Raw genomic sequence first — 25,266 nt, 5'->3', positions numbered from 1 at the left:
CTCTGCTAGTGAAGTTCATCTGAACAAGAAAGATTGCTGTCATCTGTAGCTTGCCATGTGTTTTTGAAGCATGCTATAGTAATGTGCTTGAATTAATCTGCCATTCACACTGGCACTTTTAGTACACTCCTGGGTTCATTTGGCTAACATGAACTCTTCTGATGTCTTCAGTGAACTATACCCAAGCCTGGACTTTTGTGCAGTTCATGCAAACTCTGGCACGGTTTACTTCACTTGTGAACCCATTCAATCTTGTGTATCATCCAGGCAATGGAACCAAATGTGAAAACCTGAGGTGTATTATTTTCTTTTGGTCTGAAGTGCAAAGATCAAAGAAGTGTGAACACCCTACATGGCCGATCACACCAAGCACAATAACGATAGAGACAGAGTTCTAAGAATCATACCGAATGTAAACAACAGCAGAGTTCAGACCACAACTATAATGATAAAGAGATATAGAAAATCTACTTTCAGAGCTAATAAACAATGAGTTCACGCCATTTAAAGCCACAGATGCCAGCCTTCCAGCTGCAACCCAGTACTGGGAAACACCCATACACTTTCACATTCACACATGCACTTATACACTATGGTTTTACACTGTTTAGTTCATCCAGTTCACCTTTAGCACTATCTTTGGACTGTGGGGGAAACCGGAGCACCTGAAGGAAACCCACACAAACACAGGGAGAACGCAACTCACACACAGATACGCCAATTGGCCCAGACGGGACTTGAAGCAGCGACCTTCTTGCTGTGAGGCGACAGTGCTAACCACTGAGCCGCCTTAGATTAATTGTTTTATTTAAAATAAAGATTCAGACATACTAGTAACACATTGCGGACATCTGCTGGTTGTAGGCAGTTAATGCCAACTGAAAAGCATAAACTAAACAGAAACAGATTTTATCATTCATCAGTGTGGACGTAAATATAAGTACTGTTAAATTAATATTTATAGTTATCATGCTTGGTGTGATCAGGCCTCAATACAGTACATGCTCCTGGTTCTATTCAGAAGTTACTATTAATTTAACCCAATCAGTTCCTTATGGGTAAAACCATTTAAACATCATTCCATGTTGACCTGAACAGCATTAGTAGACATGCTCTGTGCTTCTCTATTAGTCCAAGTTCTGATGTTACGTTTTCTCCTGGCTGGAATGGGAATGTTGTGCATCCTCTTCTACATATCCACTGCTATCTGATTGAAAACTGTCCCCTCGAAGAGGCAACACTAAGGAAAAACAATCAACACATGAGAAAACTGCTGAATTTAGCCAGTCAAAACATACATTTGGTAACACTTTAAAGTTGTACTGTATAAAATACAGTTCAATATACATAATTAGCCCCCTGTTTATTTTTTTCCTCAATTTCCGTTAAACAGAAGATTTTTTCAACACATTTCTAATCATAATAGTTTTAATAACTCATTTCTAATAACTGATTTATTTTATCTTTGCCATGATGATAGAAAATAATATTTTACTAGATATTTTTCAAGACACTTCTATACAGCTTAAAGTGACATTTAAAGACTTAACTAGGTTATTGGGTTAACTAGGAAAGTTAGGGTAATTAGGCAAGTTATTGTGTAATGATGGTTAGTTCTGTAGGCTATCGAAAAAAAAATAGCTTAAAAAGGTAATAATTTTGACCTTAAAATGGTTTTAAAAAATTTAAAACTGCTTTTATTCTAGCCGAAATAACACAAATCAGACTTTCTCTAGAAGAAAAAATATTATCAGACATACTGTGAAAATTTCATATATATTTCATATATATATACACACACATATATATATATATATATATATATATATATATATATATATATATATATATATATATATATATATATATATATATATATATATTGATCAAAATGTCAAAAATTAAAATTTTTATAACTACGCTGATGATACAGTTACATACACAGCTGCATCTACACCCAATCTGGCTGTTTCTCAGTTACAGATTGCTTTTAATGTAGTTCAACATAGTTTATTTGCATTGAAACTGGTTTTATATGCTGATAAAACAAAACTTACATTGTTTTCCTACAAATTCATCAAAATCTCTGTTGGATTACTACTACAGTATTCAAGGTTCAGAGATCGAATTTGTGTCCCAGCACATCTCTCTTGGAATTTTAATTGATGACACCTTTTCCTCTGGCCCTCATGTTCAGCAATTGGTGAATTTTTTTTTTAAATGATTTAGGCTTCTACTTTAGAATTAAATCTACCATTTCTTTTGCTGATAAAAAGAAGCTTGTTTCTGTAACTTTTATGTCTGTATTAGACTATGGTGGTGTTATTCATATACATGCATCTTCTCAGAATTTGCATGCTTTAGACACTGTTTAATATGGTGCACTGAGGTTTATATCAAATCTTAAATCCCTCACTCATTGTGTGTTGTACACTCAGGTAGGATGGTCTGCTTTGTCTACTCGTAAGCTCAAGCATTGGCATATCTTTGTTTATAAATCTATTCTGGGTTTACTCCCCTTTTATCTCCAAATTTACATTTGTAAAAAACCTGTCTCTAACTATAGCCTTCAGTCTCAGGAAGTTAACTTATTGTCTGTACCAGTGGTGCATACTGAAATGGGAAAAAGGCTTTTAAATATACAGCACCTTTAGCATGGAATAACCTCCAAACAAAGCTGCAGTTTAAAGAGTTGCTTTCACTACATGCTTTAAAAAAGATTTTAAATGATTTGGAGTTTGAAGCATTGGCCTGTAGATGTTCTGAATAGTTTTTAACTGTCTTTGTATGTGTGATTTGATGGATGAATGATGTTACCTGTCAATTGTTTTTTTGTTTGTTTGTTTGTTAAACCCAGTGGTGTAAAGAGTACTGAAAAATCATACTTTGGTAAAAGTACCTTTACTTGCCTAAAAATGTAGTACAAGTAGAGGAAAAGTGTCCGTTGTAAATATTACTGAAAATATGAGTAAAAAGTAGCCCTTTCAACAGTACTCAAGAGTAGTGAGCAGTGAGTATTACACTGTAAAAATGCTGATGCATTTACATGGAATTTGTGGATGTGTGTAAACGTAACATTCTGTAGTGCATTTAGTTTTTGCACAGCAGATAGACAATGTTGTAAGATATAAATATTAGGTTAGATTTCGGTTGTGATGTCAGATAACCAAAAAATTCAATGTCTAGCCAGCGTCTAGGGATAAAGTCCAAAAACTATGTCAAATGATGTTGATATTTGGTTGATTTTAGGTTGTGTTAGAAAGTGACCAAAATCCAACTCATATTGACATCAAATACTGACATTTATTAATCAGGAATGGCAACCAAAATCCAACATCTGATAGATGTCATAGTGGTAACGACACAAGTTAATGTGGCTTCATGTTGATGTCTTGTGCCTGCTGAGTGTGTTTAAGGCCATTTCTGTCATCATACAGTAAACATCTGTAATTTTCTCATCAGTGACATGCATCTAAACGGTCTCTGGGTCATTGCGTGTGACGATTTTGGACATCTTCTTAAACAATTTTAATGTTTCCAAATAGCTTGCTGCAATTATAAATCGCCCATGTCTTGAGTTCATTATGATGCGATTTATCTTCTATGTGTGATTTGATTGGACAGGAATCACAGAACTGATTTTTCTAATCCCCATAGACAAGACAAAAATAAAGTAGTGACTGCAGGTTGAAGGAAAGTAGTTGAGTAAAAGTACAGATACAGCAGTAAAAATGTACTCTAGGAAAAGTAAAAGTACATATTTTTAAAATGACTTACTAAAGTACAATTCCTGAGAAAAGCTAATCAATTACAGTAGTTTGAGTATTTGTAATCAGTTACTTTACACCACTGGTGTACATCATGTTAATAATAAAATAACGGTCCAATGTTAAAGTATTTACTAACATGAACAAACTATTACTAATACATTTATTACAGTATTTATTCATTATTGCTAACGCTAGCTTATGTAGTTAAATATCGTTAGTTCGTGTTAACTCACAGTGCATTAACTAATGTTAACAAGCAAAATTTAGTATTTTAATAATCCATTAGTTAATGTTGAATTATGACAATAAATACTTTACAAGATTATTGATTCTTAATATTAATAAATACATTACATATCATTAACTAATAGACCATTATTTTAAAGTGTTACCCACATTTCTGGTTCTGTGAACAACAACAATAATGTGCAGATTTTATTGAGACTTCCTGTTAGGTTATTTCCCTGACAGGTTTCAGCGATAACGCAGACAAGATCAGCTGGACTTGTGTTTTACTGCATGCGATGTGTTTTTAACAAGTCGTCTCAACACCTCCCTTTCTCACCACATTAACACTTGCTGCTTTCTGTTAATTTGTTAAAGCCATTGTGCGTATTTTTGGTGATAACGCTGCCTGACTGTTTAACTGCTGTTCAGCTGACTTGTTTTTACTAAACTGATATAGAATTAGTCAAATTAGTGGCTGAAATTTGCCTCGTGAATTCTAACCGTCAAAGGCTGCTCGTGTTACTTACATTTGTTATGCTGTGGTGAAACGGATAATGTGACAGAGGAGCAGAATTCTGATGAAGTGGCTTCCTCTTCTTCTGCACTGTGAACCTGAATGAAAAATCCAATGCTTAGTAAACACAATTCAAAACTATGAAGATATATTTTTACACTGTTGGGGGTGGGGGGGGGGGGTGATGTAAAGTGTACTGTTATAGGGGTGGTCAAAAGGATGCCTTTTATTTTAATTATTATCCCTATTATTTAAAATACAGATCAGAGTTAACTTTTTTCTCAGTTTCAGGGGGATCAAACCTCAATCCTCAAATCCTCCAAACCCCTGTAATTCGCACCCTGACTAACTGTCTTAATGTGTTAATGCTATGCAATTGCTAAGGTGTGCTTTGTCATTTTTAACACATAGTTTAGCCAAATAATCCAATTCAAGAACGTAAAGTCATTTATTTATTGCTGAATATTGGGCATGTCTTTTAAACCAACTGTTTTAATGCTAGGTGCTAATGCTATGCACTTGCTAAAGTGTGCTTTGCCATTTTTAAAACATAGTTTAGTCACATAAACCAACCCAAGAATTTACAGTCATTTATCTATTGTCTGAAGCACATAAAATGGGTGAGATATACACTCGCTGACCATATTATTATGTACTCTTTGTGGGGATTGCTTTGGACTCACTTTCGCCTTCAGAAATATGTTAATTATTTGTAGTAAATATTCAACAAGGTACAAAACATTTCTCAGCAATTCTGACATATCCATATTGACATGATAGCAATGCACAATTAGCAAAGTGTGCTACTAAAATACTTTAAACACATAACTAAATCAAATAATCCAAACCTAGAATTTGTTGCAACACAGGCTCATTGTGAGAATGTAGCCCTGCGGACGTTTCTGGAGACAGTGAATTACGTAGGCGGAGGTACGTATGGCTGCATTTCATTTTTTTAAACGAACGCTACGGGGCGGTGTGATGATGTTCCTTTTCCATATGGACGCCATTCCGGCTGCAACCAGTTTGTCACAATAGCGCGCCATGTGCAGGTACGTCGGTGTATTTGACATGCAGAGAGGAGTTGACCACGAAGACGGGGATTTGAGTCCAGTAAAGAGCTGTTCCAGAAAGCAGGTAAGACAAAAACAGAATCCAAAATATAAAACAAACAGGTGAATAGCAAGGTGAGAACATGGTAAAATCTGAAAACGTGGTAAAAAAAAAAAAAATCAAACGAGGGCTTTTTATTTTTTTGGGTTGCTTTTGAAACGTGCTGGTTGGGTTTAGGGAAGTGGGTGGGCGGGTCAATCGATACAATTGATTGGGTTTAGGGAAGGGGGAGGGTGGGTCAGCCGATCGTTCGCTCAGTCAGTCAGAAAGTCTGTCAAAAGGTGAGTCGACAGCGACCTCTGCTGGGTTTACGCGAGAACAGCAGGCGCGAATGGCACTCGCGAGGGAAATTTGAGATCTCAAAAATCGTACAAAGCAGCCTCTGCCGGATTCGCGAAAACAAAAACTGCAGAAACTGCATTTCGCGGTCTCCAGAAACATCCGTGGAGGTACAATTTCAGAATGAGCCTGGGTTGATTTAAAGTAATTTATTTGTTGGGGAATATTGTGTATGTTATTTAAACTAACTGTCTTAATGCTAGGTGCTAATGCTATGCAATTGGTGAGGTGTGCTTCGCCATTTTTAAAACATAGTTAAGTCAAATAATTAAATCTAAGAATTTAAAGTCATTTATTTATTGGGGAATAATGTGTAAGTTCATGCCTGAAGCACATAAATACATAAAATTGGTGAGATATACACTCGCTGACCACATTATTATGTACTCCTTGCTTTGGACTCACTTTCGCCTTCAGTTCTACCCTAATTATGACAGCAATGCACAATTAACAAAGTGTGCTAATAGGATTAAGGACAGATTTGTGATTTTGTGTTGTTTACACAAAATTGAGTGAATTGTTGCCTTAGTTTACTGTTTTTAGCTGTCGGGAATATCACTGTGTTCTTCTGATACTGTAGCTCATCTGCTTCAAGTTTAAATGTGTTTTGTGTTCAGAGATGCTCTTCTGCAGACCTCGGTTGTAGGAAGTTGTTATTTAAATTGAGTTTCTATCAGCTCAGACTGAACCTTTTCTACTGGCCTTCAACATTTTCATCAACAAAGCTGCCATATACTGGATATTTTCCTGACCATTCTCTGTAAACACTAGAGATGGTTGTATTTGAAAACGCTTGTAGATCTGCACTTTCCAAAATTTTCAGAACAACCCTGTCCAGAACCATCATCCACGCCACATTAAAATCACTTTAGTCAGCTTTCTTTCTCATTCTAATGCTCGATTTGAAATTCATTATAGATTTGTCTTTGTATACGTACTTAAAAGTACTAAGTTGCTTTCATTAGACTGGTTGATTAGACATTTAAATTAGCCGGTGTTTCTAATAAAGTGGCTGATGAATGTAAACCCGAAGCTTAAAAGGGCAGTCTACTTTCTGTTCTACAGGACAACAGCTGTGAGGTGATCGTGCTACCCACTGCACCATCTCGTCACCCAGTAAATGTTCACAACATACTTATTTTAGGTTGAATTTTTCCTTTATGGCAATGGTCTCAAACTTAATTTCCAGAGGGCAACAACTCTGTACAGTTTAGCTTTAACCACCTCCAACTCACACCTGCTTAATAGTCTGTAATAATCTTGAACACCTTTATTAGTTGGATCAGCTGTGTTTATTAGGGTTAGAGCAAAACTGTTCAGAGCTGCGGCCCTCCAGGAATTGAGTTTGAGACCCATGCTCTATGGTTTGGGTGTTTGTTCATATGTCTGCCCTAAAGTATGAAAAACAGTATTGATAACAATCTTAATCCATGGCAATGAGCTACATTTATAATAAACATCTATGCAGAGGTGGAACACAGAGAGGAAGTTTGGAGGAATTATTCTTTAGTAATGATGGCTGATGGAAGAATCTGAGTGGGCAAGCATTTGCTCTTATGTAAAAAAAAAAAAGACATAAGAGATAACAAACCTCTTCCAGCTCAAAGGAGTTGCCTTGTTTGTTCAGGTTTGGTGGTTTTACTGGAGTTAAATAGCTGTTGATGTTGGATGAACACTGCTCCTGTGTGTTGGGGAAGGTGGTGTCATCCTCCCATCCAGTGATTGTGATCTGACATAATGACTTGGGTACGTTCATAGCATTTGATTGTCTTACAGAGGGTTTATTTGTTGCCTGGTGTGCAAATGGTGAGTCTTTGGCATCCACATTATTTGTGTACATGCAGCGATAAGGTGCCTGTTTCACATATTCAACAACCTGAGGGCAAATGATATCATGGGTAATGATGGGAACAGGTTCCACATTAACTCTAGATCTGTTCGTGTGAACAGAATCAACATTACAACCTTTGGACTTCCCGTCTATGTCCGTTTTTGGCTCCAGGCATGGTGTACACTCTTCTAATCTGTGTCTGTGCTTGTGTACATTTTCATTTGTCATCCCAGATAGTGACTCACAAGATATAGGCTCGGAGTAATCAGTCCTTTCAGTGTTTTCATCACAAGTCCTATCGTTAGGTTCTGTCTTGCTGTCTATAAACCAGTCCAGGTTTTGGTCCAAATCATCTACTTCCATTTGAAGGCAAAAATCTTGCTCGTTGTCATCATTGTTATTTTCTGTACTCTTCTCCACAACACCTGAGAGACTACTTTTACGCTTACGGGGTGAATTGTTTGGAGGCGTAGAGTCCGAACCACGGGATCCTGTGTACAAGCACATCTTGGAAATAGTGTCTTTTAGTCTTTCAACAGGGGAGCGTGGTTCACTGCGGACACTGTTTCGAGACCTTGACCTCTCCACAATTGGGGAGGTGAAGGTTAACTGGGGTGGTGCGAGCTTTTGAAGTGGCGTTCGGGACACGTGGGAGTACAACGAGTAGAAAGCGTTGGCCATTGCCGTCAATGCTTCTACTTGTCGGAAACGACCTGCATGAGAACCAGAGATGAAGGTAAGCAAATGTGCAAAAATCCCTCTGAAGTTGTAGAAGAATCATTCTGTAATTTCGGTCCCACTTTATATTAAGTGCCCTTAATTAAAGTATGTACTTACACTGAAATTACACATAAAACCCACCCTTAAACCTACCCATACCACCAAACCTGCCCCTAACCCAACCCGTACCCCACCAGAAGTGTTATTTAATACATTAAGTACATTATATTTATTTTTTGATGCAAGTGCCTAGTAGTTAATACCACTTAATATAAAGTGTGACTGTAATTTCTTACTTGCTAATGAGAGACAGGGGTCTTCCTGGCGTATTCTTGAGAGCTGGGATTCGAGGAACAAGCGGAAGTTAATGCCTCGGAGCTGGGACGGAAAGTTGAAGAAGCGGACTGGGATGCGGGCAGTCACTTGTGGTTCCTCGCAACCAAAACCCAACTGGAAAAGGGTTTCTTCTGCATCTTCTGCACGCATCTGAAGGACCTCAGACAAACTGATGGGTTTTTTTAAAAGTCATGAGGGGTAAAAGAGAAGTAAAAGTGAATAAGAGACTGGTTTAGGTAGACGTGCACAGAACTTATGACTACTAAATCATTCACAAAACCCTACACATTTTTAAGTTCCTTTTATGGTCATTTGATGTATATGAGTATTTTGCATGATTTTCAGACACCAACAGGAGTAAAGTACACTACCTGACAAAAGTCTTGTCGCTTATCCAAGTTTTAAAAACAACAAATAACAACAAATAATTTCCCAAAATAAAATATGATCATGCATTGATTTTTAATTATTTAATTAGGACAGTAAGGTCTGTTTCTGCTTAGACAAAAGTCTTGTCACTTAACAGAAATAATGTACAGTATAGAATATAAAGTCATGGTGCAGTGGAAAAAGAATGAATAAAGACTCCCGTGAGCTTGGAGGACTGCATCCATACATCTCTGCAATGACTCAAATAACTTATTAATAAAGTCATCTGGAATGGCAAAGAAAGCGTTCCTGCAGGACTCCCAGAGGTCATCAAGATTCTTTGGATTCATCTTCAATGCCTCCTCCATCCTATGCCAGACATGCTCAATAATGTTCATGTCTGGTAACTGCGCTGGCCAATCCTAGAGCACCTTGACCATCTTTGCTTTCAGGAACTTTGATGTGGAGGCTGAAGTATAAGAAGGAGCACTATTCTGCTAAAGAATTTGCCCTCTCCTGCGGTTTTTAATGTAATGGGTAGCGCAAATGTCTTGATACCTCAGGCTGTTGATGTTGCCATCAACTCTGTAGATCTCTCGCACGCCCCCATACTGAATGTAACCCCAAACCATGATTTTTCCTTCACCAAACTTGACTGATTTCTTAGAGATTTCTATGATTTCTATGAGATTTCTATGATTTCTATGAATCTTGGGTCCATGCGGGTTCCAAAAGGTCTTCTGCAGTATTTGTGATGATTGGGATGCAACAGATGATTCAATGGAAAAATCCACCTTCTGCCACTTTTCCAAATGATCAACTAGAAGTCAAGTTATTATGTGTTGCTCTTACAACTGGGATCGACGACAAGACTTTTGTCTGTCAATCCAAGAATTTTTGTTTATTTTAGAAATGAACAATGCTGAAAAATTGAAAAAGGTCAGCATTTTCACTTTCACTAACCAAAGGAAGCCACATATTCCATGTAACAGGTTATTAGCACTACGTCATCCTATGGTTATGCAAATTATAATTTGACTTCCTTAGAAGCAAAAATTAATCTTAAAAGCAAAGTGTTCATTGTTTTCCACCATGAAAGAATATTCATTCAACAGGACAGCTGAATCCATAATTTTTTTACCTCACCGATGCCCTTACCTGGAAGCGGTCCTGGCAGTAGTGGTTGAGAAAGCACTGGAAGCAACACTTTGACCCATGCTGTACAATGGGAGGTTAAGCTTCTGTTGAGGTGTGCTGTTGATACACAAACAGTTGATTAAATGTAATAATTGAAAAGATTTAGAAGCATAAATGAGTAATTCTGAGCCAGAAAATGAAGTTAATGGTACAACAAATTCAACTTATTTCTTACCTAAATTGTTGCGCACTTGATGAGGCATATAATCCAGTGGCTGTGAAAAAAATGTTAGAAGATATGAGAAAAGGAAACAAATGCTGATGCTTATTAACTTTAAGAGATAAGAGAGGATGTGTGTCAAAAATGTCAAACAAAATCCTGAAAATTGAGACAAAATACAAGAAAGCACAACAAAAAAGCAAATTTAGGCTTTAATGAATAACATTTTAACATATATTCAGATAAAATAACATTTTTTTGCTGTATTTTAACAAATAAACAACTACGGTGAGCATAAGAATGTCAAAAATACAAAAAAAAAGCCTTTATCTACAGACCTTTAACCTTAAAACTGAAGTGCGGCTATAAATAATGCATACTTTTTATTTTATGTGCTTCTGTAGGACACATAGTAACGCTAATTAAATCTTTGTGCATCTGACCTTGTGCTTGTGTTAATGGAAATGTAAACGTTATATTTGAGTTAATAATTATACTCAATTAAACATAAATGCAGTGCTGCTTCATACAGTATATAATGACAATCATCAGAGCCATTGTAAGATTATTGCGAAAATTCGGGATGTCGCTCAAAAAAAGCTTAAAAACAGGCAGAAGGATCTAGCACAAAATTACATTTTATTAGCACCTAGACACAATTATCTGCAGACATGCACTTTAATACCAGGGGTGTTGTTAACAAAGTAAAGTTCATTAATAGATTTCGGCAAATGTGAAACTATTAGTCATTGAGAAAGCACTTTTAGAATCTAAAATAAGTAGTGTTTGTTAAAGGTGATGGCTGTGTTCTTTCATGTCAACACACTAGAAAGACTTCACCACTGCTTTAGTTTGTTGGCTTAACAGATGCTACCAACTGCTAAAAAATGCTAGCAACACAATAAAACATGCTAGTAACATCAGGAGCGCCTGCAGGAATTTATTCTAAGGTACGCACATATCCAGCACCACCCCATACCTTAATCTTATTTCAATCTCAAAAAACACAGATGCTTGCTGTCAAGGGCTACATTATCTATGGGCATTCGTTATTACATTGATAGGATCAAACAAATGTTTCCTTTTTAAGATTAAGATATTTCCTTTGAAATCTAAATGTATATTTTCCTGCCAGGGTTGCTTAAACACTCCCTCACGGGAACTTGCATCAAGTGAGATGGAGAAAATGAAAGCACATCAGCACCGAGGGCGTAGATGAAGATGTAATCTTTAAAATGATGACATATTAAAATTTTTTGCAAATATATGACAGAGGTTTGTGATACAACAATTACAATGAAGCATTAATTAAATGCTTTCCACTGAACGAAACAAGTGGATGGGCTCAAACAAAAATATAATTTGTATATTTTTCTAGGAAAAATATATTTTTGAAACGAATTTCATTTTCTATAATTTGAATCTATTTTATCTAATAGATAAGTGATTCAAAACAAGTCCTTGATATGCTTCAGTGTCAAGACTGGTTTGTTAAATAATATAATAATCTAGCCTAAATAAAATTCAAGTAAAATATTCACAGTTTCAGAGAAGCCTATATTAAACTTTTTTCACTGTTAATGATCAAACCATTCATTGTGCTGGTCAATTACAGTTTAACTCATTATTTGAATATTTGAATAAGCAGGACAGGCATTTACAAAGTATTCGCAGCAGCACTGAAGTGTTTCCAGATTAACCCCAAAGAACAAACTCAGTTGGAAGGGTGAGAGAACTCGTGAGAATGGAGATGTCTGCATATTTGTGCCAGTCTGTCAGATAAAATAGTTTAAAACACTTTGAATGGGAGCGGGTCCATGCGAGGAGGCTGGGCAGCTGGATCGGAATCGTCCGTTGAATGTCTCGGTCTCCACCCAGTGTGAGGGAGCAATATTACTCATTTTGAACCTTGTTTTAAACAATAGCTATCTGAATTGTAATTTTTAGTGTGTGAAAAAAAACTGCCAGCAAAACTAAAGCCAATAGATTTCTTTACCCATTTCCCACCAAGCAAGTACATACACACTTTAAAACACACAAACGCATGCTTTATTTAATCTCATTTTTTTATGCTTTGTCAATACATCATAGTGTAAACTGTTAAATAATGTAAAAAATAAATAAATAAATAAATAAGCGGCTTTAATTCGCGCCCTCTCATGATAGGTACACACAGTTCGTACAGCTGTACGGCTGCAGGCACCACTGAGAAACATGATAGCAATGTGTCAAATATGCTAACAATATGGGTTTATGCTAAAGCATGTTAGCAATATGTTAAAACTGAAACATTGTTAGGGATCTTTCAGCAATGTGCTAAAACATGCTAACAACATGATGTGCAGAAACAAAGCTGCCAATGTTAACATATACTGTAGTAACCATCCCAAATAGAATATCAAAGTAAACAGCTTACAACAGAAATACAGTCTGCCTGATAGACTACACAACTACTATTTCAAATATTTTCTACTACTTCTTGAAACTGAACTCTTTCTGTCAGTTAAAATCAAAATATCTTCTGGCTTTTTAGCTAGCTACAGTAATTACTTAGTTACAGTTGCTATTGTGTAGCATCTACTCACCTTCTGCTCCCAGAATCAGATCATCCTCAAAGCTGACGCCTGCCCTCAAAGAGCCTGTAGACACATTTCCCAATGTTATCAAGATTTAGACATTTAGCAAATGTGTGCTCCATTGGCTATTATACTCAATAACCACTCATTGGTAAGAATACACAGTACACAGAAACTAAACATATATAAAATATATTGAACTTTTGAACATTAAGAGTAGTTTTTATGACTTAACAGCCATTTTTTACCTATAAATCATCTTTTTTTCTTTATTAGGTTCATCTTAAATTACACAGAAAATAACACTGTAAATAAAATATACATAATATTGACACATATAGATAATATACCATAAAAATCACACACTGATACAATTCACCAAAAGAGACATTATCAATTATATACTTATACACTAAGAAGTATATAAATAATAACTTAGGGGCAGCACGGTGGTGCAGTGGGTAGAACTGTCACCTGACAGCAAGAAGGTCGCTGGTTCGAGCCTCGACTAGGTAAGCTGGTGTTTCTGTGTGGAGTTTGCATGTTCTCCCCATGTTGGCGTGGGTTTCCTCCGAGTGCTCCGGTTTCCCCCACAGTCCAAATACATGTGGTATAGGTGAATTGGGTAAGCTAAATTGTCTGTAGTGTATGTGTGTGTGAATGGGAGTGTGATGGGTTGCAGCTGGAAGGGAATTCGCTGCATAAAACATGTGCTGGTTAAGTTCATTCCGCTGTGGCGACCCCAGATTAATAAAGGGAAAGCCGAAAAGAAAATGAATAAATGAATGAGGTTCATTTTAGGTCAGACAGAAAATAACACTGTAAATAAAATATACTTGATATCGATACACTGTAAAAAAATTAAGCCAGTACATCAACAACAACAAAAAAAACCCATAATTCTTATTTCCTTTCGCTTTTTCTTGTTCACTCAACTTTTGAAAACATCAGCTCACTGACCTAAAATTATTTGTCAGTAATACAAAAAATATATAGTTGGGTGAACATAAGATTATTAGTTTCCTGGAGAGGTGAACTAATCTGCAACAAAACTTTTTAAGTTGTGCCAACTTAAACATTTTTTGTCTGCAGAACTGGAATGCCTGAAGTTGAGTGAATCAAATAAAACATAATCCTTATTTCCGTTCGCTTTTTCTTTTGTACTTTTGAAAACATCAGTTGTGCTGACCTAAAATACCTGAAGTTAAGTGAACAAAAACTCTTTTGGAAATTGGTACTAAAAAATTATACATCAGAATTATCAGAATACCCCCCCCCCCCTCAACAACAACAAAAAAACATTACAAATGAACAATAATTTGAAATTACGCTAACATTATTGCAACAGTATTCTGCTGTTGTTGTTAATAATAATAATCATGACATTATAGTTATTATTGGTGTTACTATTATTTTTGTCCTTATTGTTAGGGTTATAAATACTGCACCCTTTATTTTTTCAAGTGAGGAGGTCTGAGATTAACTCAACTTAAAGTAACAAGTTGGCAGGAGCTTTTTTGGGTGAACTTGCAAAGTTTGGCTCACAAAACTAATCTTTTTAACTTAATGAGGAAATTTTGATTTAGGTTAGGTAAACGTGTTAAATGTAGTTATACAGAGATTTTTATAGATTTATGCCAAACCAACAACAACAAAAAAAAAAACCCTGTTTTTTCAAGTTGGATTTTTTTACAGTGTCCTTATAGATTTATAAAACGTCACACACTGATTCACCAAACAAGAAATTATCAGGAAAACATAATTATACACTAAATAAGTATATAAATAATAACATAAAGCATGACATATACACAAAAATATACATACATAAGATAACATAAAAATAATAATAACAAATAAACAAACAAACACTAGGATAAAAAATAATAAATAAATGTAATAATAAAAATAACAACAATGATAATAATAATAATAATACTAATAATAACTATTATTATTATTATTATTATTATTTTTATTATTACAATTATTATTATTATTATTATTATTATTATTATTATTATTATTATTATTATTATTATGCAAAGAAAAAAAAGTATTAAGATATAGACGTCTCCTCAAAATGTTTTTAGAAAAGGCTTCCAGACTTTCTGGAACTGTTCTGGCTTTTATTTTATTGCAAACCAAATCTTTTCCATTCTAAGAGTATGTAAAAAAAATCAAAACCCCATTGCTGATAAGACGGAACTGCTGACTTCCAATTTATAAGAAGTTGCGAATGCTTCAATCATCATTCATTCACTGATTTTACTTCGGCTTAGTCCCTTTATTCATCAGGGGTCGCCACAGGGGAATTAACCGCCAACCATTTCAGCATATGTTTTACACAGTGGATGCCCTTCCAGATGCAACCCAGTACAGGGAAACATCCATACACACTCATTCACACACATACGGACAATTTAGTTTATTAAATTCACCTATAGCACATGTCTTTGGACTGCGAGGGAAACCAGAGAACCCAGAGGAAACCCACGCCAACACAGGAAGAACATGCAAACTCCACACAGAAATGCCAACTGACCCAGCCGGGACTCGAACCAGCAACCTTCTTACTGTGAGGCGACAGTGTTAACCACTGAGCCAAGGTGTCGCATATTTCCCCTCACCCCTTAAACCATAACGTTTACTTGTATTTATAACTGTAATTTATAACCACAATATATTTCAGATTCATAATTTATTTATTTATTTTTAAATCATCATGTAAAATGTGAAAAAGTGCACTGATTCTGTGTAGGCCGACTCATTGCATATATAAAAACAGAATATTAAAAAAAACTCTCTAGAAAAAGTTTTAATCATAATCGAAACACTTATCTTGCCCTTAACCTACCTGCTAGGTGAATGCTTTTGGCATGACTGGCTTCACTCCTACAGATAAGATGGAGAAGAGAAAAAGAAATGAAACAAACAAAATCACTTTTATCAAGTCTGAATCAGCAAAGGTGTGTGGGCGGGCTGCGGCATGCTGTAAAACACGAAAATAGAAACTCACACAGGACATCTTTCAATTCTGGTGGTAGAACATACTGGTAGAGCATACATTTAACTAATGTCAGGATGATAGAATATTGAATATTTTGCTGCTCGTCACAGAGATATTACTCACTGTGTGGATTCTGTTCTGTGTCACATCTGGCAACTGGTGCTGTGAATGTGATTTGCTTCAGTAATCTCTTCAGGCAAGACTATTGATAATATAGCACGCCTCGAGACCCTTGGTGCTTTTTTAAAACAGTTACCACACAATACATAGAAACATTACTTGCATGTAAATGCAAAATATACTGGTGAAGTGAAAATGATTAGCCCTCCTGTGATTTTCATTTTCTTTTTTAAATATTTCCCAAATGATGTTCAACAGAGCATTTTTCACAGTATTACCTATAATATCTTTTCTTCTGGAGAAAGTCAGATTTTTTTTTCGGCTAGAATAAAAAGTTTAAAGTTTTGAAAACCATTTTAAGGTCAATATTATTAGCCCCTAAGGAATATATTTTTTCTATTGTGTATAGAACAAACCATCGTTATACAATGATTTGCCTAATTACCCTAATTAACCTAGTTAAGCCTTTAAACGTCACTTTAAGATGAATACTAATATCTCAAAAATATCCAGTAAAATAGTATTTACTGTCATCATGGCAAAGATAAAAGAAATCAGTTATTAGAAATGAGATATTAAAACTATTATGTTTAGAAATGTGTTTAAAAAATCTTCTCTCCGTTAAACAGAAATTGGGGAAAAATATGGGGGGCTAATAATTCAGAATGGCTAATAATTCTGACTGCAACTGTATGTATAATAATGTTACTTTTTTTAAAGGGGTCATGCAGAGCCTTTTTAAAAAAACTTTTAGTTTTCTGAGGTCCACTTATAATGGTATCAAGCAGTAGTATGCAATTTTCTGTCCTGTTCTTAGATTATTTAAAACATTTTGAATTCTGAAACAGTACAAAGATTTTCTATACGTCAAAAGATTAAGGGAATTCATAACCCCTTCAAGTGAAAACCTGCCATGTTCTCCTTCCACTAGAAAAGTAGTCCCTGTCAGTGACAGTAAAAGGAAAATATAATGTTTCGAAACGTAACACCTCAACTGATGACACATAAGTCACTTCTTATGTTCTTGTGTGATAATAATAAATAATATTGCCTAACATTTGACTTATCTCTAGTATAAACAAAGCTGGTTTGCAGCATACATTACCTATAATCACCTAATACGAAGGGTCACTAAACAGGTTACACATTAAAAGGATATTTTACTCAAGATTGAAACCTGTCATCATTTACTCATCCTTAACTTGTTTTAAACCTTTATGGATTTCTTTCTACTGTTTTGCACAAAAGAAGATATTCTGAAGAAAATTGGAAACCTGTAACCACTGACTTCCACAGTATTTGTTTTTCCTACCTGATTATGAATGGTTACAGGATTTCAGATTTCTTCAAAATATCTTCTTTTGTGTTTAACAGAAGGTTTATAACCACTTAAGGGTGCGTTTTTGGGTGAACTACTCCTCTAAGGTTTTATTAGTTAATGTATTTACTAACATGAAAAATTACAGTATATTTATTGCAGTATATTTATTAATCTTTGTTAAGATTAATAAATAAAAATGAAGTTGTTCATTGTTAGCTCTTCTTAACTCACAATGTACTAACTAATGTTAACTACTTCTGATTTTAATAATGTATTAATGTTGAACGAATGCTTTACAATAATGTTCATTCTTAGTTAACTAACATTATTGTAATCTTATTGTAAACTGTGCCCAAAACTTTAAATAATATTTACTTTGTATTTCAGAAATTGTGGGCTCTATACACAATTGTATCACTTCCATAAGGGGACTTTCAAAAACGATCTCCAAATCAGTAATGAATGACTCAGTCAAAATGACAGTTTTAAGCAGTGTTGGGGGTAACGCATTACAAGTAACACGAGTTACAGGTAACACTTTATTTTGATGGTTCATTTGAGTATTAGTAGACTGTCTGCTTAATATCTGTTGTAATATCTGTTAATATCAACTTACACCAACCCTAACCCTAACCCAACCCTAACCCCAACCTAGCAGTCTACTTATAATCTAATGAGAATTAGTTGGCATGTACTGTAGATGCTACGTAACTTCAATTCAACAAACGGACCATCAAAATAAAGCGTGACTGAGTTAGTAATAATATTATTTTTCTAAGTAATGAGTAAAGTGACGCAAAATTAAGTAATAATATTTGTCTTACTTTAAAAAAAAATGTATGCGAGTTACTTTTTTGTTTAGTTATTCGCTTCAAAAAAAATAAATTGCTGAATTAAAATTAACGTGGTCACGTTGAATCCTGCATACAATGAGAGAATGCAGAAACAGAAATAAAGACAGCAGAGCCCTACATTTCTGCGTTGGAAATATTCTCATTATTTTGAACACAATGAAGAAAAATAAAAGAGGATTATCTGAATGGACAGTGATTTTACTTTTATCACAAAAAGTACAAAAGTAGCAAACACATTGCTTTAAACCTTCATTAATCTGTATATGGCATGTAGAGCTCTGGAGTCAGGATGTTCTCCGAAGATAAAATTATCTTACTTTCATTTTTTCATGTGTTTTTTTTTCAAGGTAAATGAAGGTTATACAGCGTGTTGTTAATTTCAGAAAAAGAAGAGAAAAAAAAACCTTGAAAATTCTGAAAGAGATCAAGCCTCAGCCAGGTCAGAAAAGTAGCGCAAAAGTAACTCAAAAATTACATAACGTATTACTGACCATAAAAAGTAACTAAGTAACGTTTTTTTTGGGGAGTAAATGAATATTGTAATGCATTACTTTCCCCAACACTGGTATTAAGGATACCTCATATTTCAATACATAATCTAAACGTTAAAATGACTTAAGTACATTATGAATACAACCTTTTTGACAGTTCACTGATTTTTAAATCATTTAAAGGCGTATAAATAGTGATACAAATATCTTTTCAGTGAAGTGGTGCTCAAAATCATGATTTATTATAAATAAAATAGAACTATGACTTATAATGTAATTTGCAAGCTTTGCAAAATAGCTAAACTCAATAGAAATAATGCTAAATGTGCATTTGATTCTAAAGCGTTATTTCCAAACAGATCATAATAAAATATCTGGTCACTTTATATTTAATAAACACATTTTAGGTGTGTTTTTTCAATCCCCAAAACTAACAATAGCCCTATTACTACTCATTTACTCCGTAACCTAACAGTTCTAATACACATTAGCAGCAAATGTGGAAACATTAAGTAGTTACACATAAATAGTCTTGTATAAGTCCACTTTATATAAAATGTGGCCAGTTTTTATTATCCTGATTCTTTGAAATTGTTTTGCAAAGTCTTTCTAAAGCTTTTCTTGCACCTGAAGGAACTTGTGAAGCCAAAACAAGGAGAAACAATAACAATAATCTCAAGTTATTCTTCCATTTCCTGATACAGAAAGGGAAAATGTGAAAACAAAATCTTCCTCTGTAGTCTATAAATGGAACAAAACAATGTACAGTAGCTCAAATATTTCACACAACAAGCATTCAGGTGAAGGTGTTTTGCGAAAACAAGGTCCTTCACCCTCAAAGATTGCTAATGTTATTTTTAACCTGTGTGACCTTAAAAAACATTTGCGGTTTTCCACTCATTTGTTGTTATTGTACTACAACTGACACACAATAACTGTCTTTTATAGAAAGCGTTCAGAGCCACAAACACTCACCCACAACCTTGGAGCCAGCTTTCAATCTTTCCTGCAGAGCATCCTGTGGAAACAAAATAAAGACGCACATAGTGATCCGAGTCGTCTATTTGAGAATGGGTGTGTGTGTGAGAGAGAGAGAGAGAGATAGAGAGGTGTAAATGAGCTTTCTGTTTTGGAAATAGCGTTTATCTGGTGGTGGTGACCATGTACTGTTCATGGTCTGTGTTTTATCTGTCACAGTAGCAGTTATAATACAGTGAGCTTTATTGAGAAATAACCTACAGTAGAGACAATGCAATTTTATTAATATTTTAAATAAGCTCTCAAACTCCAAAAATAAAGCAGTCACAAAAATATCTGAACTTTTAAAAGATAGATAAAGCAGTACATCATTTCAAACCCTGTTAGATTAGATAGAATGAGAGATAGTATGAGTGATAGAAAAAGATACAAAAGAAGAAACTAATGATAAAATGAACGGACAATTGAAAAAACAAACATTCATTTAAATGAATAACAGAAAGAATGAATGATAGAACCCTGTAAGATGTAGACTATATAGAACAAATGATGGATGGATGGATGGATGTTAGCCAGAATGATTGCTGGATGGATAATAGTCAGAACAATAGATCATAAATGGATGGATGGATATTAGACAGACTGATGGATGGATGAATAGACAGGCAGGCAGGCAGGCAGGCAGGCAGACAGACAGACAGACAGACAGACAGACAGACAGACAGACAGACAGACAGATAGATATATAGATAGATAGATAGATATTAGGCTTGTGCTGGTATTCGGTAATGCGATAAATCACGGTAATGAATATGCACGATATTGTTATCGCGGGCACTTCAAAATACCGTGAAAAATAATAGATCCGAATTTATATTCTTAGAACGCGCCTTAGCTTATTTTCCATCAACCACTTGAAGAAACACTGCGTATATGCTGCGCAGAACTGATGCGCACTCTGATGTAAACAATCCCCGCATGTAGAAGCACTGTGTGCACGCAGTGCGCGCCGCAGCTGCCACCGCTCTGTAATCCTCACACGAAGAAGAAGCATGGCGGAAGGAGGAACGCTGCCGACAATTTATCCCCCTTCAAAAAGGGTAAAGTCAGAGGTTTGGAAATATTTTGGGTTCCAAAAAAATGCAGAGGGATTGCTGATCGAAGACGGTTTCCCTTTGCACATTCACTTTGATATAATTGCTCAAGTTTACTTTTATATTGTGTATTGTTTTATTTATATTTATTTGTATTTAAATGTTTGAAGTACTTTCATTTAATTAAAAAGTTATTAAAGTTACTAAGTTGACGAAACTGAAGTTTTTTGTGTTTTTTTACCTGTTTCTCTAGTAAAAATACAATATGGTGATAATACCGTGATAAAAGCTCAATCAATTAATCGCAGCATGAAAATGTGATACCGGCACATGCCTAATAGATAGATAGAATGTTTTAGCAAATTGTTAGCATGTTGCTAGCAAGTTTGAGTTATGTTTTCAGGAAGTTTTAGAACTTTTCTATTACAAACTGAGGAAATCACAAACATATTTAACACATTGCTAGCATGTTTCTTGTCAATATCTTTTAATATACTGTTAGCATTGCTAGCTTAATATACCATGTTCTAGGCTACTTTTTAGGGTCTGCTAATAATAGACAGACAGACAAAGGGATGGATGTATGGATGGATGGATAGCATGTTTTTTCAAACTGTCAGCATTTTACAAAACTTTGTTAGCATGTTGCTAGCAATTTTCAGCTATGTTTCTAGGAAGGTTTAGAACTTCCCTATTACAAACTGAGAAAATCATGAACACATTTAACACATTGCTAGCATGTTGCTTGTCTTGTTGTTATCTTTTAATATTTTGTTAGCATTGTTAGTATAGTATACCATGTTCTAAGCTACATTTTAGGCTCCGCTAATGACAGACAGACAGACAGACAGACAGAAAGACAGACAGACAGACAGACATACACTGTATAGAGATGATGGATGGATGGATGGATGGATGGATAGATGGATGGATGGATGGATGGATGTTAGCCAGAATGATTGCTGGATGAATAATAGTCAGAACAATAGATCATATATGGATGGATGGATATTAGACAGACAGACAGACAGATATATTAACACATTTCTAGCATGTTTCTTGTCGATATCTTTTAACATATTGTTAGCATTGCTAGTATAAAATATCATGTTAGGCTACTTTTTAGGCTCTGCTAATAAAAGACAGACAGACAAAGGAATGGATGGATGGATGGATGGCATGTTTTTTCAAACTGTTAGTATTTTACAAAACTGCTAGCATGTTGCTAGCAGTTTAAGTTATGTTTCTATGAAGGTTTAGAAATTTCCTATTACAAACTGAGGAAATCATAAACACATTTAACACATTGCTAGCATGTTGCTTGTCTTGTTATCTTTTAATATTTTTGTTAGCATTGTTACATTTTAGGCTCCGCTAATGCCAGACAGACAGACATACACTGTATAGAGACGATGGATGGATGGATGGATGGATGGACGGACGGACGGACGGACGGACGGATGGATGGACGGACGGACGGACGGACGGACGGATAGACAGACAGACAGACAGATAGATAGATGGACAGACAGATGAATAGATGGACAGACAGATGGATAGATGCAAAGACGGACGGACAGACAGACAGACAGACAAGTAGATAGATAGATAGATAGATAGATGATAGATAGATAGATAGATAGATAGATAGATAGATAGATAGATAGATAGATAGATAGATAGATAGATAGATAGATAGATAGATAGATAGATAGATAGATAGATAGATAGATAGATAGATAGATAGATAGATAGATAGATGAATAAATAAATCAAGTGAACAAATACATCAATCTCATTCTTATAAAGTACTAAATATCAAGTAAAAATTAAAATCAAATAAAGAAAAAAAAATCTATTATTTTATGAACAGCAATGCCTAAATGACCTGCTTCATGTAACTTCAGTTCGCTTGCTTAAGAGGAAATGAGATATGCGGGTTGTTTCCATATTATAGCCCTATTGACACAGCTGAATGTTAAACATTAACTGATGCTTACCGTCCACAAAGACATCATCTTGAAGAGAGAAGTGAGGCTGATCGTCTGCTGTTGGGCTGCGGTGTTCTCCATCTCTGACGGTAAACTTGCGGCGGCTGCTGTGCGCCCACGCCTGCCGTCTCTCAATCTTAGAAGGACTCTCCATCTCTGTGGTCTCCTATCATGAGAAAGCACTCTTTACCGATTAAACCAAAACTACAGACTAACTTATAAACACTTTTATGAGAAAAAAAAAGCATAACAGACTATGTTTTTAAGTAGAAACAAATTAAGGCAAATAAGGCATTACACGTTTTGCATAAACCATAATATAAGCAAATTAGCATTGTTTTTTTTTCTCACAATTTACTGGTAACAAAGCAGCTGTTATTAATGTTTATAATACATTAATGCTTATTTGAAGATCTATTATATGTTTCATATTAGTATTGTCAATAAAAAAAAGCAAAAATGCTTAATCACAAATCAAATTGAACCATAAGTGATGATAGTTTACTTTCAGATCTGAACATATTTTTTTTATATAGTTACTAGCAACTTTTAATTTAGTCACATCATGAGGATGGTGGCCAGTGCCTTCATGTAAGTTATTTAAGTGGTCTATGTGAAAACTATATGACTTTAATTTAATTAATAGATTAATCCATTTATATTCTAGTATATTTTTATTATTTTTTTCATACTTAACATTAAAGGAGGTCACACAAGTGACACTAACTAAATGCTTCACATTAAATCATGAGATAAATAAAGTGGAATGACAATGAGCTTTTCTTCATATATCTTAAGGAAATCGAAAGACAAATGTTGAGTTGTCAAAAGAGTGGCTTTTATTTCAAAATATAATTTTATTAAGTGGTAACACCAATGACACAACTATTTTCATTATATATTTGATAATATTTACTTGATATTTTCTTTTTTAATGTATTTTATATAATATCGGATTGTTATTAATAATTTTTTTTTAAGTGGTATACAAATCAGTTTTTGACCTCAAAATAGGGCACCATCCTCTTGAACAAGGCTGTGAGGATGGGCAGTTTTGTGGTGTTTAAAATAGTATTTAAAACCCAATTATTGCCGCATTGATTACTTTAAAAGGGTACAATTGTTTAAACAACATATAGTTTACTTTAATCATATGAAAAAAAAATTGTAAACCGAAAGATTTTTTCAAGTGCATGTTGATGTAAGAAGACATGTTGATGTCTTGATGTAAGAATTTTTAGATGGTTGGACTAGAAACAATACAAAAAATCCGTGAAACACATTTTTTTTGCAGTGTACGCCCCCTGGCTACTTTAATAAAACCAAATTACTAATAAGTACCAAATTACTTTCTAAAAGGTGTCCATGTTCCATCAGTGATGAATTCTTGGAGGCTAAACCCCAAATCCAAGTGACAGAGCCTCAAACCCTGTTGTATACATACAGTACACTCTCTAATTTACATGATAGCACAGAGCTTGCGTTTTCAAGGAAATCACGCGCACGCACCAATCACACATTCGACAAAATCTACAACACATTACACACCATACTGTACCACTTTCACTTAAAAACGCCTTGCATTATTTACAGACCTACGAGTAGTCCATAACGACGGACGCAAAAACAATACGGAAGTTTAAAACCATTGAAGAACCTCTTCTGATGAACTGAGGCTTTAAATTGGCATCAAACATACCTTAAAAGTGCCTCGAACCGTCCATTCTCCCGGCAACGGCGTAATCCACCGCTCCTGCGTCCAGCATCCTCCTCACAGGATTACATCTTAAAGGAGATCCACCGCATAACTAAAAATAATACCTGCGAGATGGAGAGCCATGGTCGATTGTTGAGCCGCCGACGCAAACTTTGGTGACGCGCTGTAACTGACGGAAGCGGTAGGAGGAAGATGCGCTGCTGTGAAGAGCAGAATGACAACTTGTTATGGCCACACACGCACACACGCACACACACACACACTGGTGAGGGAAACACTGTTACACACCATTTACAGAGCAAGTTTTGTTGACTGAAGCGTAACAGACTTGTTGAAGATAGAACCATTCAGGCGTAAAGGCACACTGTCTGCTATAGCTACACTGCAAAACATGACTTTATTACTCAGTGTTTTAGTGGTGATTTCCAGCACACATATCAGTATATAAAGATTCTTACATCGTGGTATATTTAGCCTACTTGAAAGGTAAAATTACATGAGATTTTAACCTAAGTGTTTTTCTGAAAAATAAAATAA

The 25,266-nt window shown here is 35.0% G+C and overlaps 1 protein-coding gene across 1 annotated transcript; it reads right to left on the bottom strand.

Moving 5' to 3' along the window:
* Positions 1-430: 430 nt before the first annotated feature.
* tespa1 (thymocyte expressed, positive selection associated 1) lies at positions 431-24,878 on the bottom strand. Its single transcript, XM_056460425.1, has 11 exons — positions 24,712-24,878; positions 23,022-23,178; positions 19,925-19,967; positions 16,011-16,048; positions 13,163-13,216; positions 10,593-10,632; positions 10,379-10,474; positions 8,812-9,020; positions 7,556-8,508; positions 4,526-4,610; positions 431-1,240 (listed from the first exon to the last, which is right to left on the bottom strand). The coding sequence occupies exons 2-11, from the start codon at positions 23,164-23,166 to the stop codon at positions 1,146-1,148; spliced, it is 1,758 nt and encodes a 585-aa protein (XP_056316400.1). The 5' UTR covers positions 23,167-23,178; positions 24,712-24,878; the 3' UTR covers positions 431-1,145.
* Positions 24,879-25,266: the final 388 nt, after the last annotated feature.

The sequence above is a fragment of the Danio aesculapii genome, chromosome 6, assembly GCF_903798145.1.
Source record: "Danio aesculapii chromosome 6, fDanAes4.1, whole genome shotgun sequence".
Lineage (NCBI taxonomy): Eukaryota > Metazoa > Chordata > Actinopteri > Cypriniformes > Danionidae > Danio > Danio aesculapii.
Note: the sequence above shows the minus strand (reverse complement) of the source record. Positions and strands in the feature narration are given on the sequence as shown.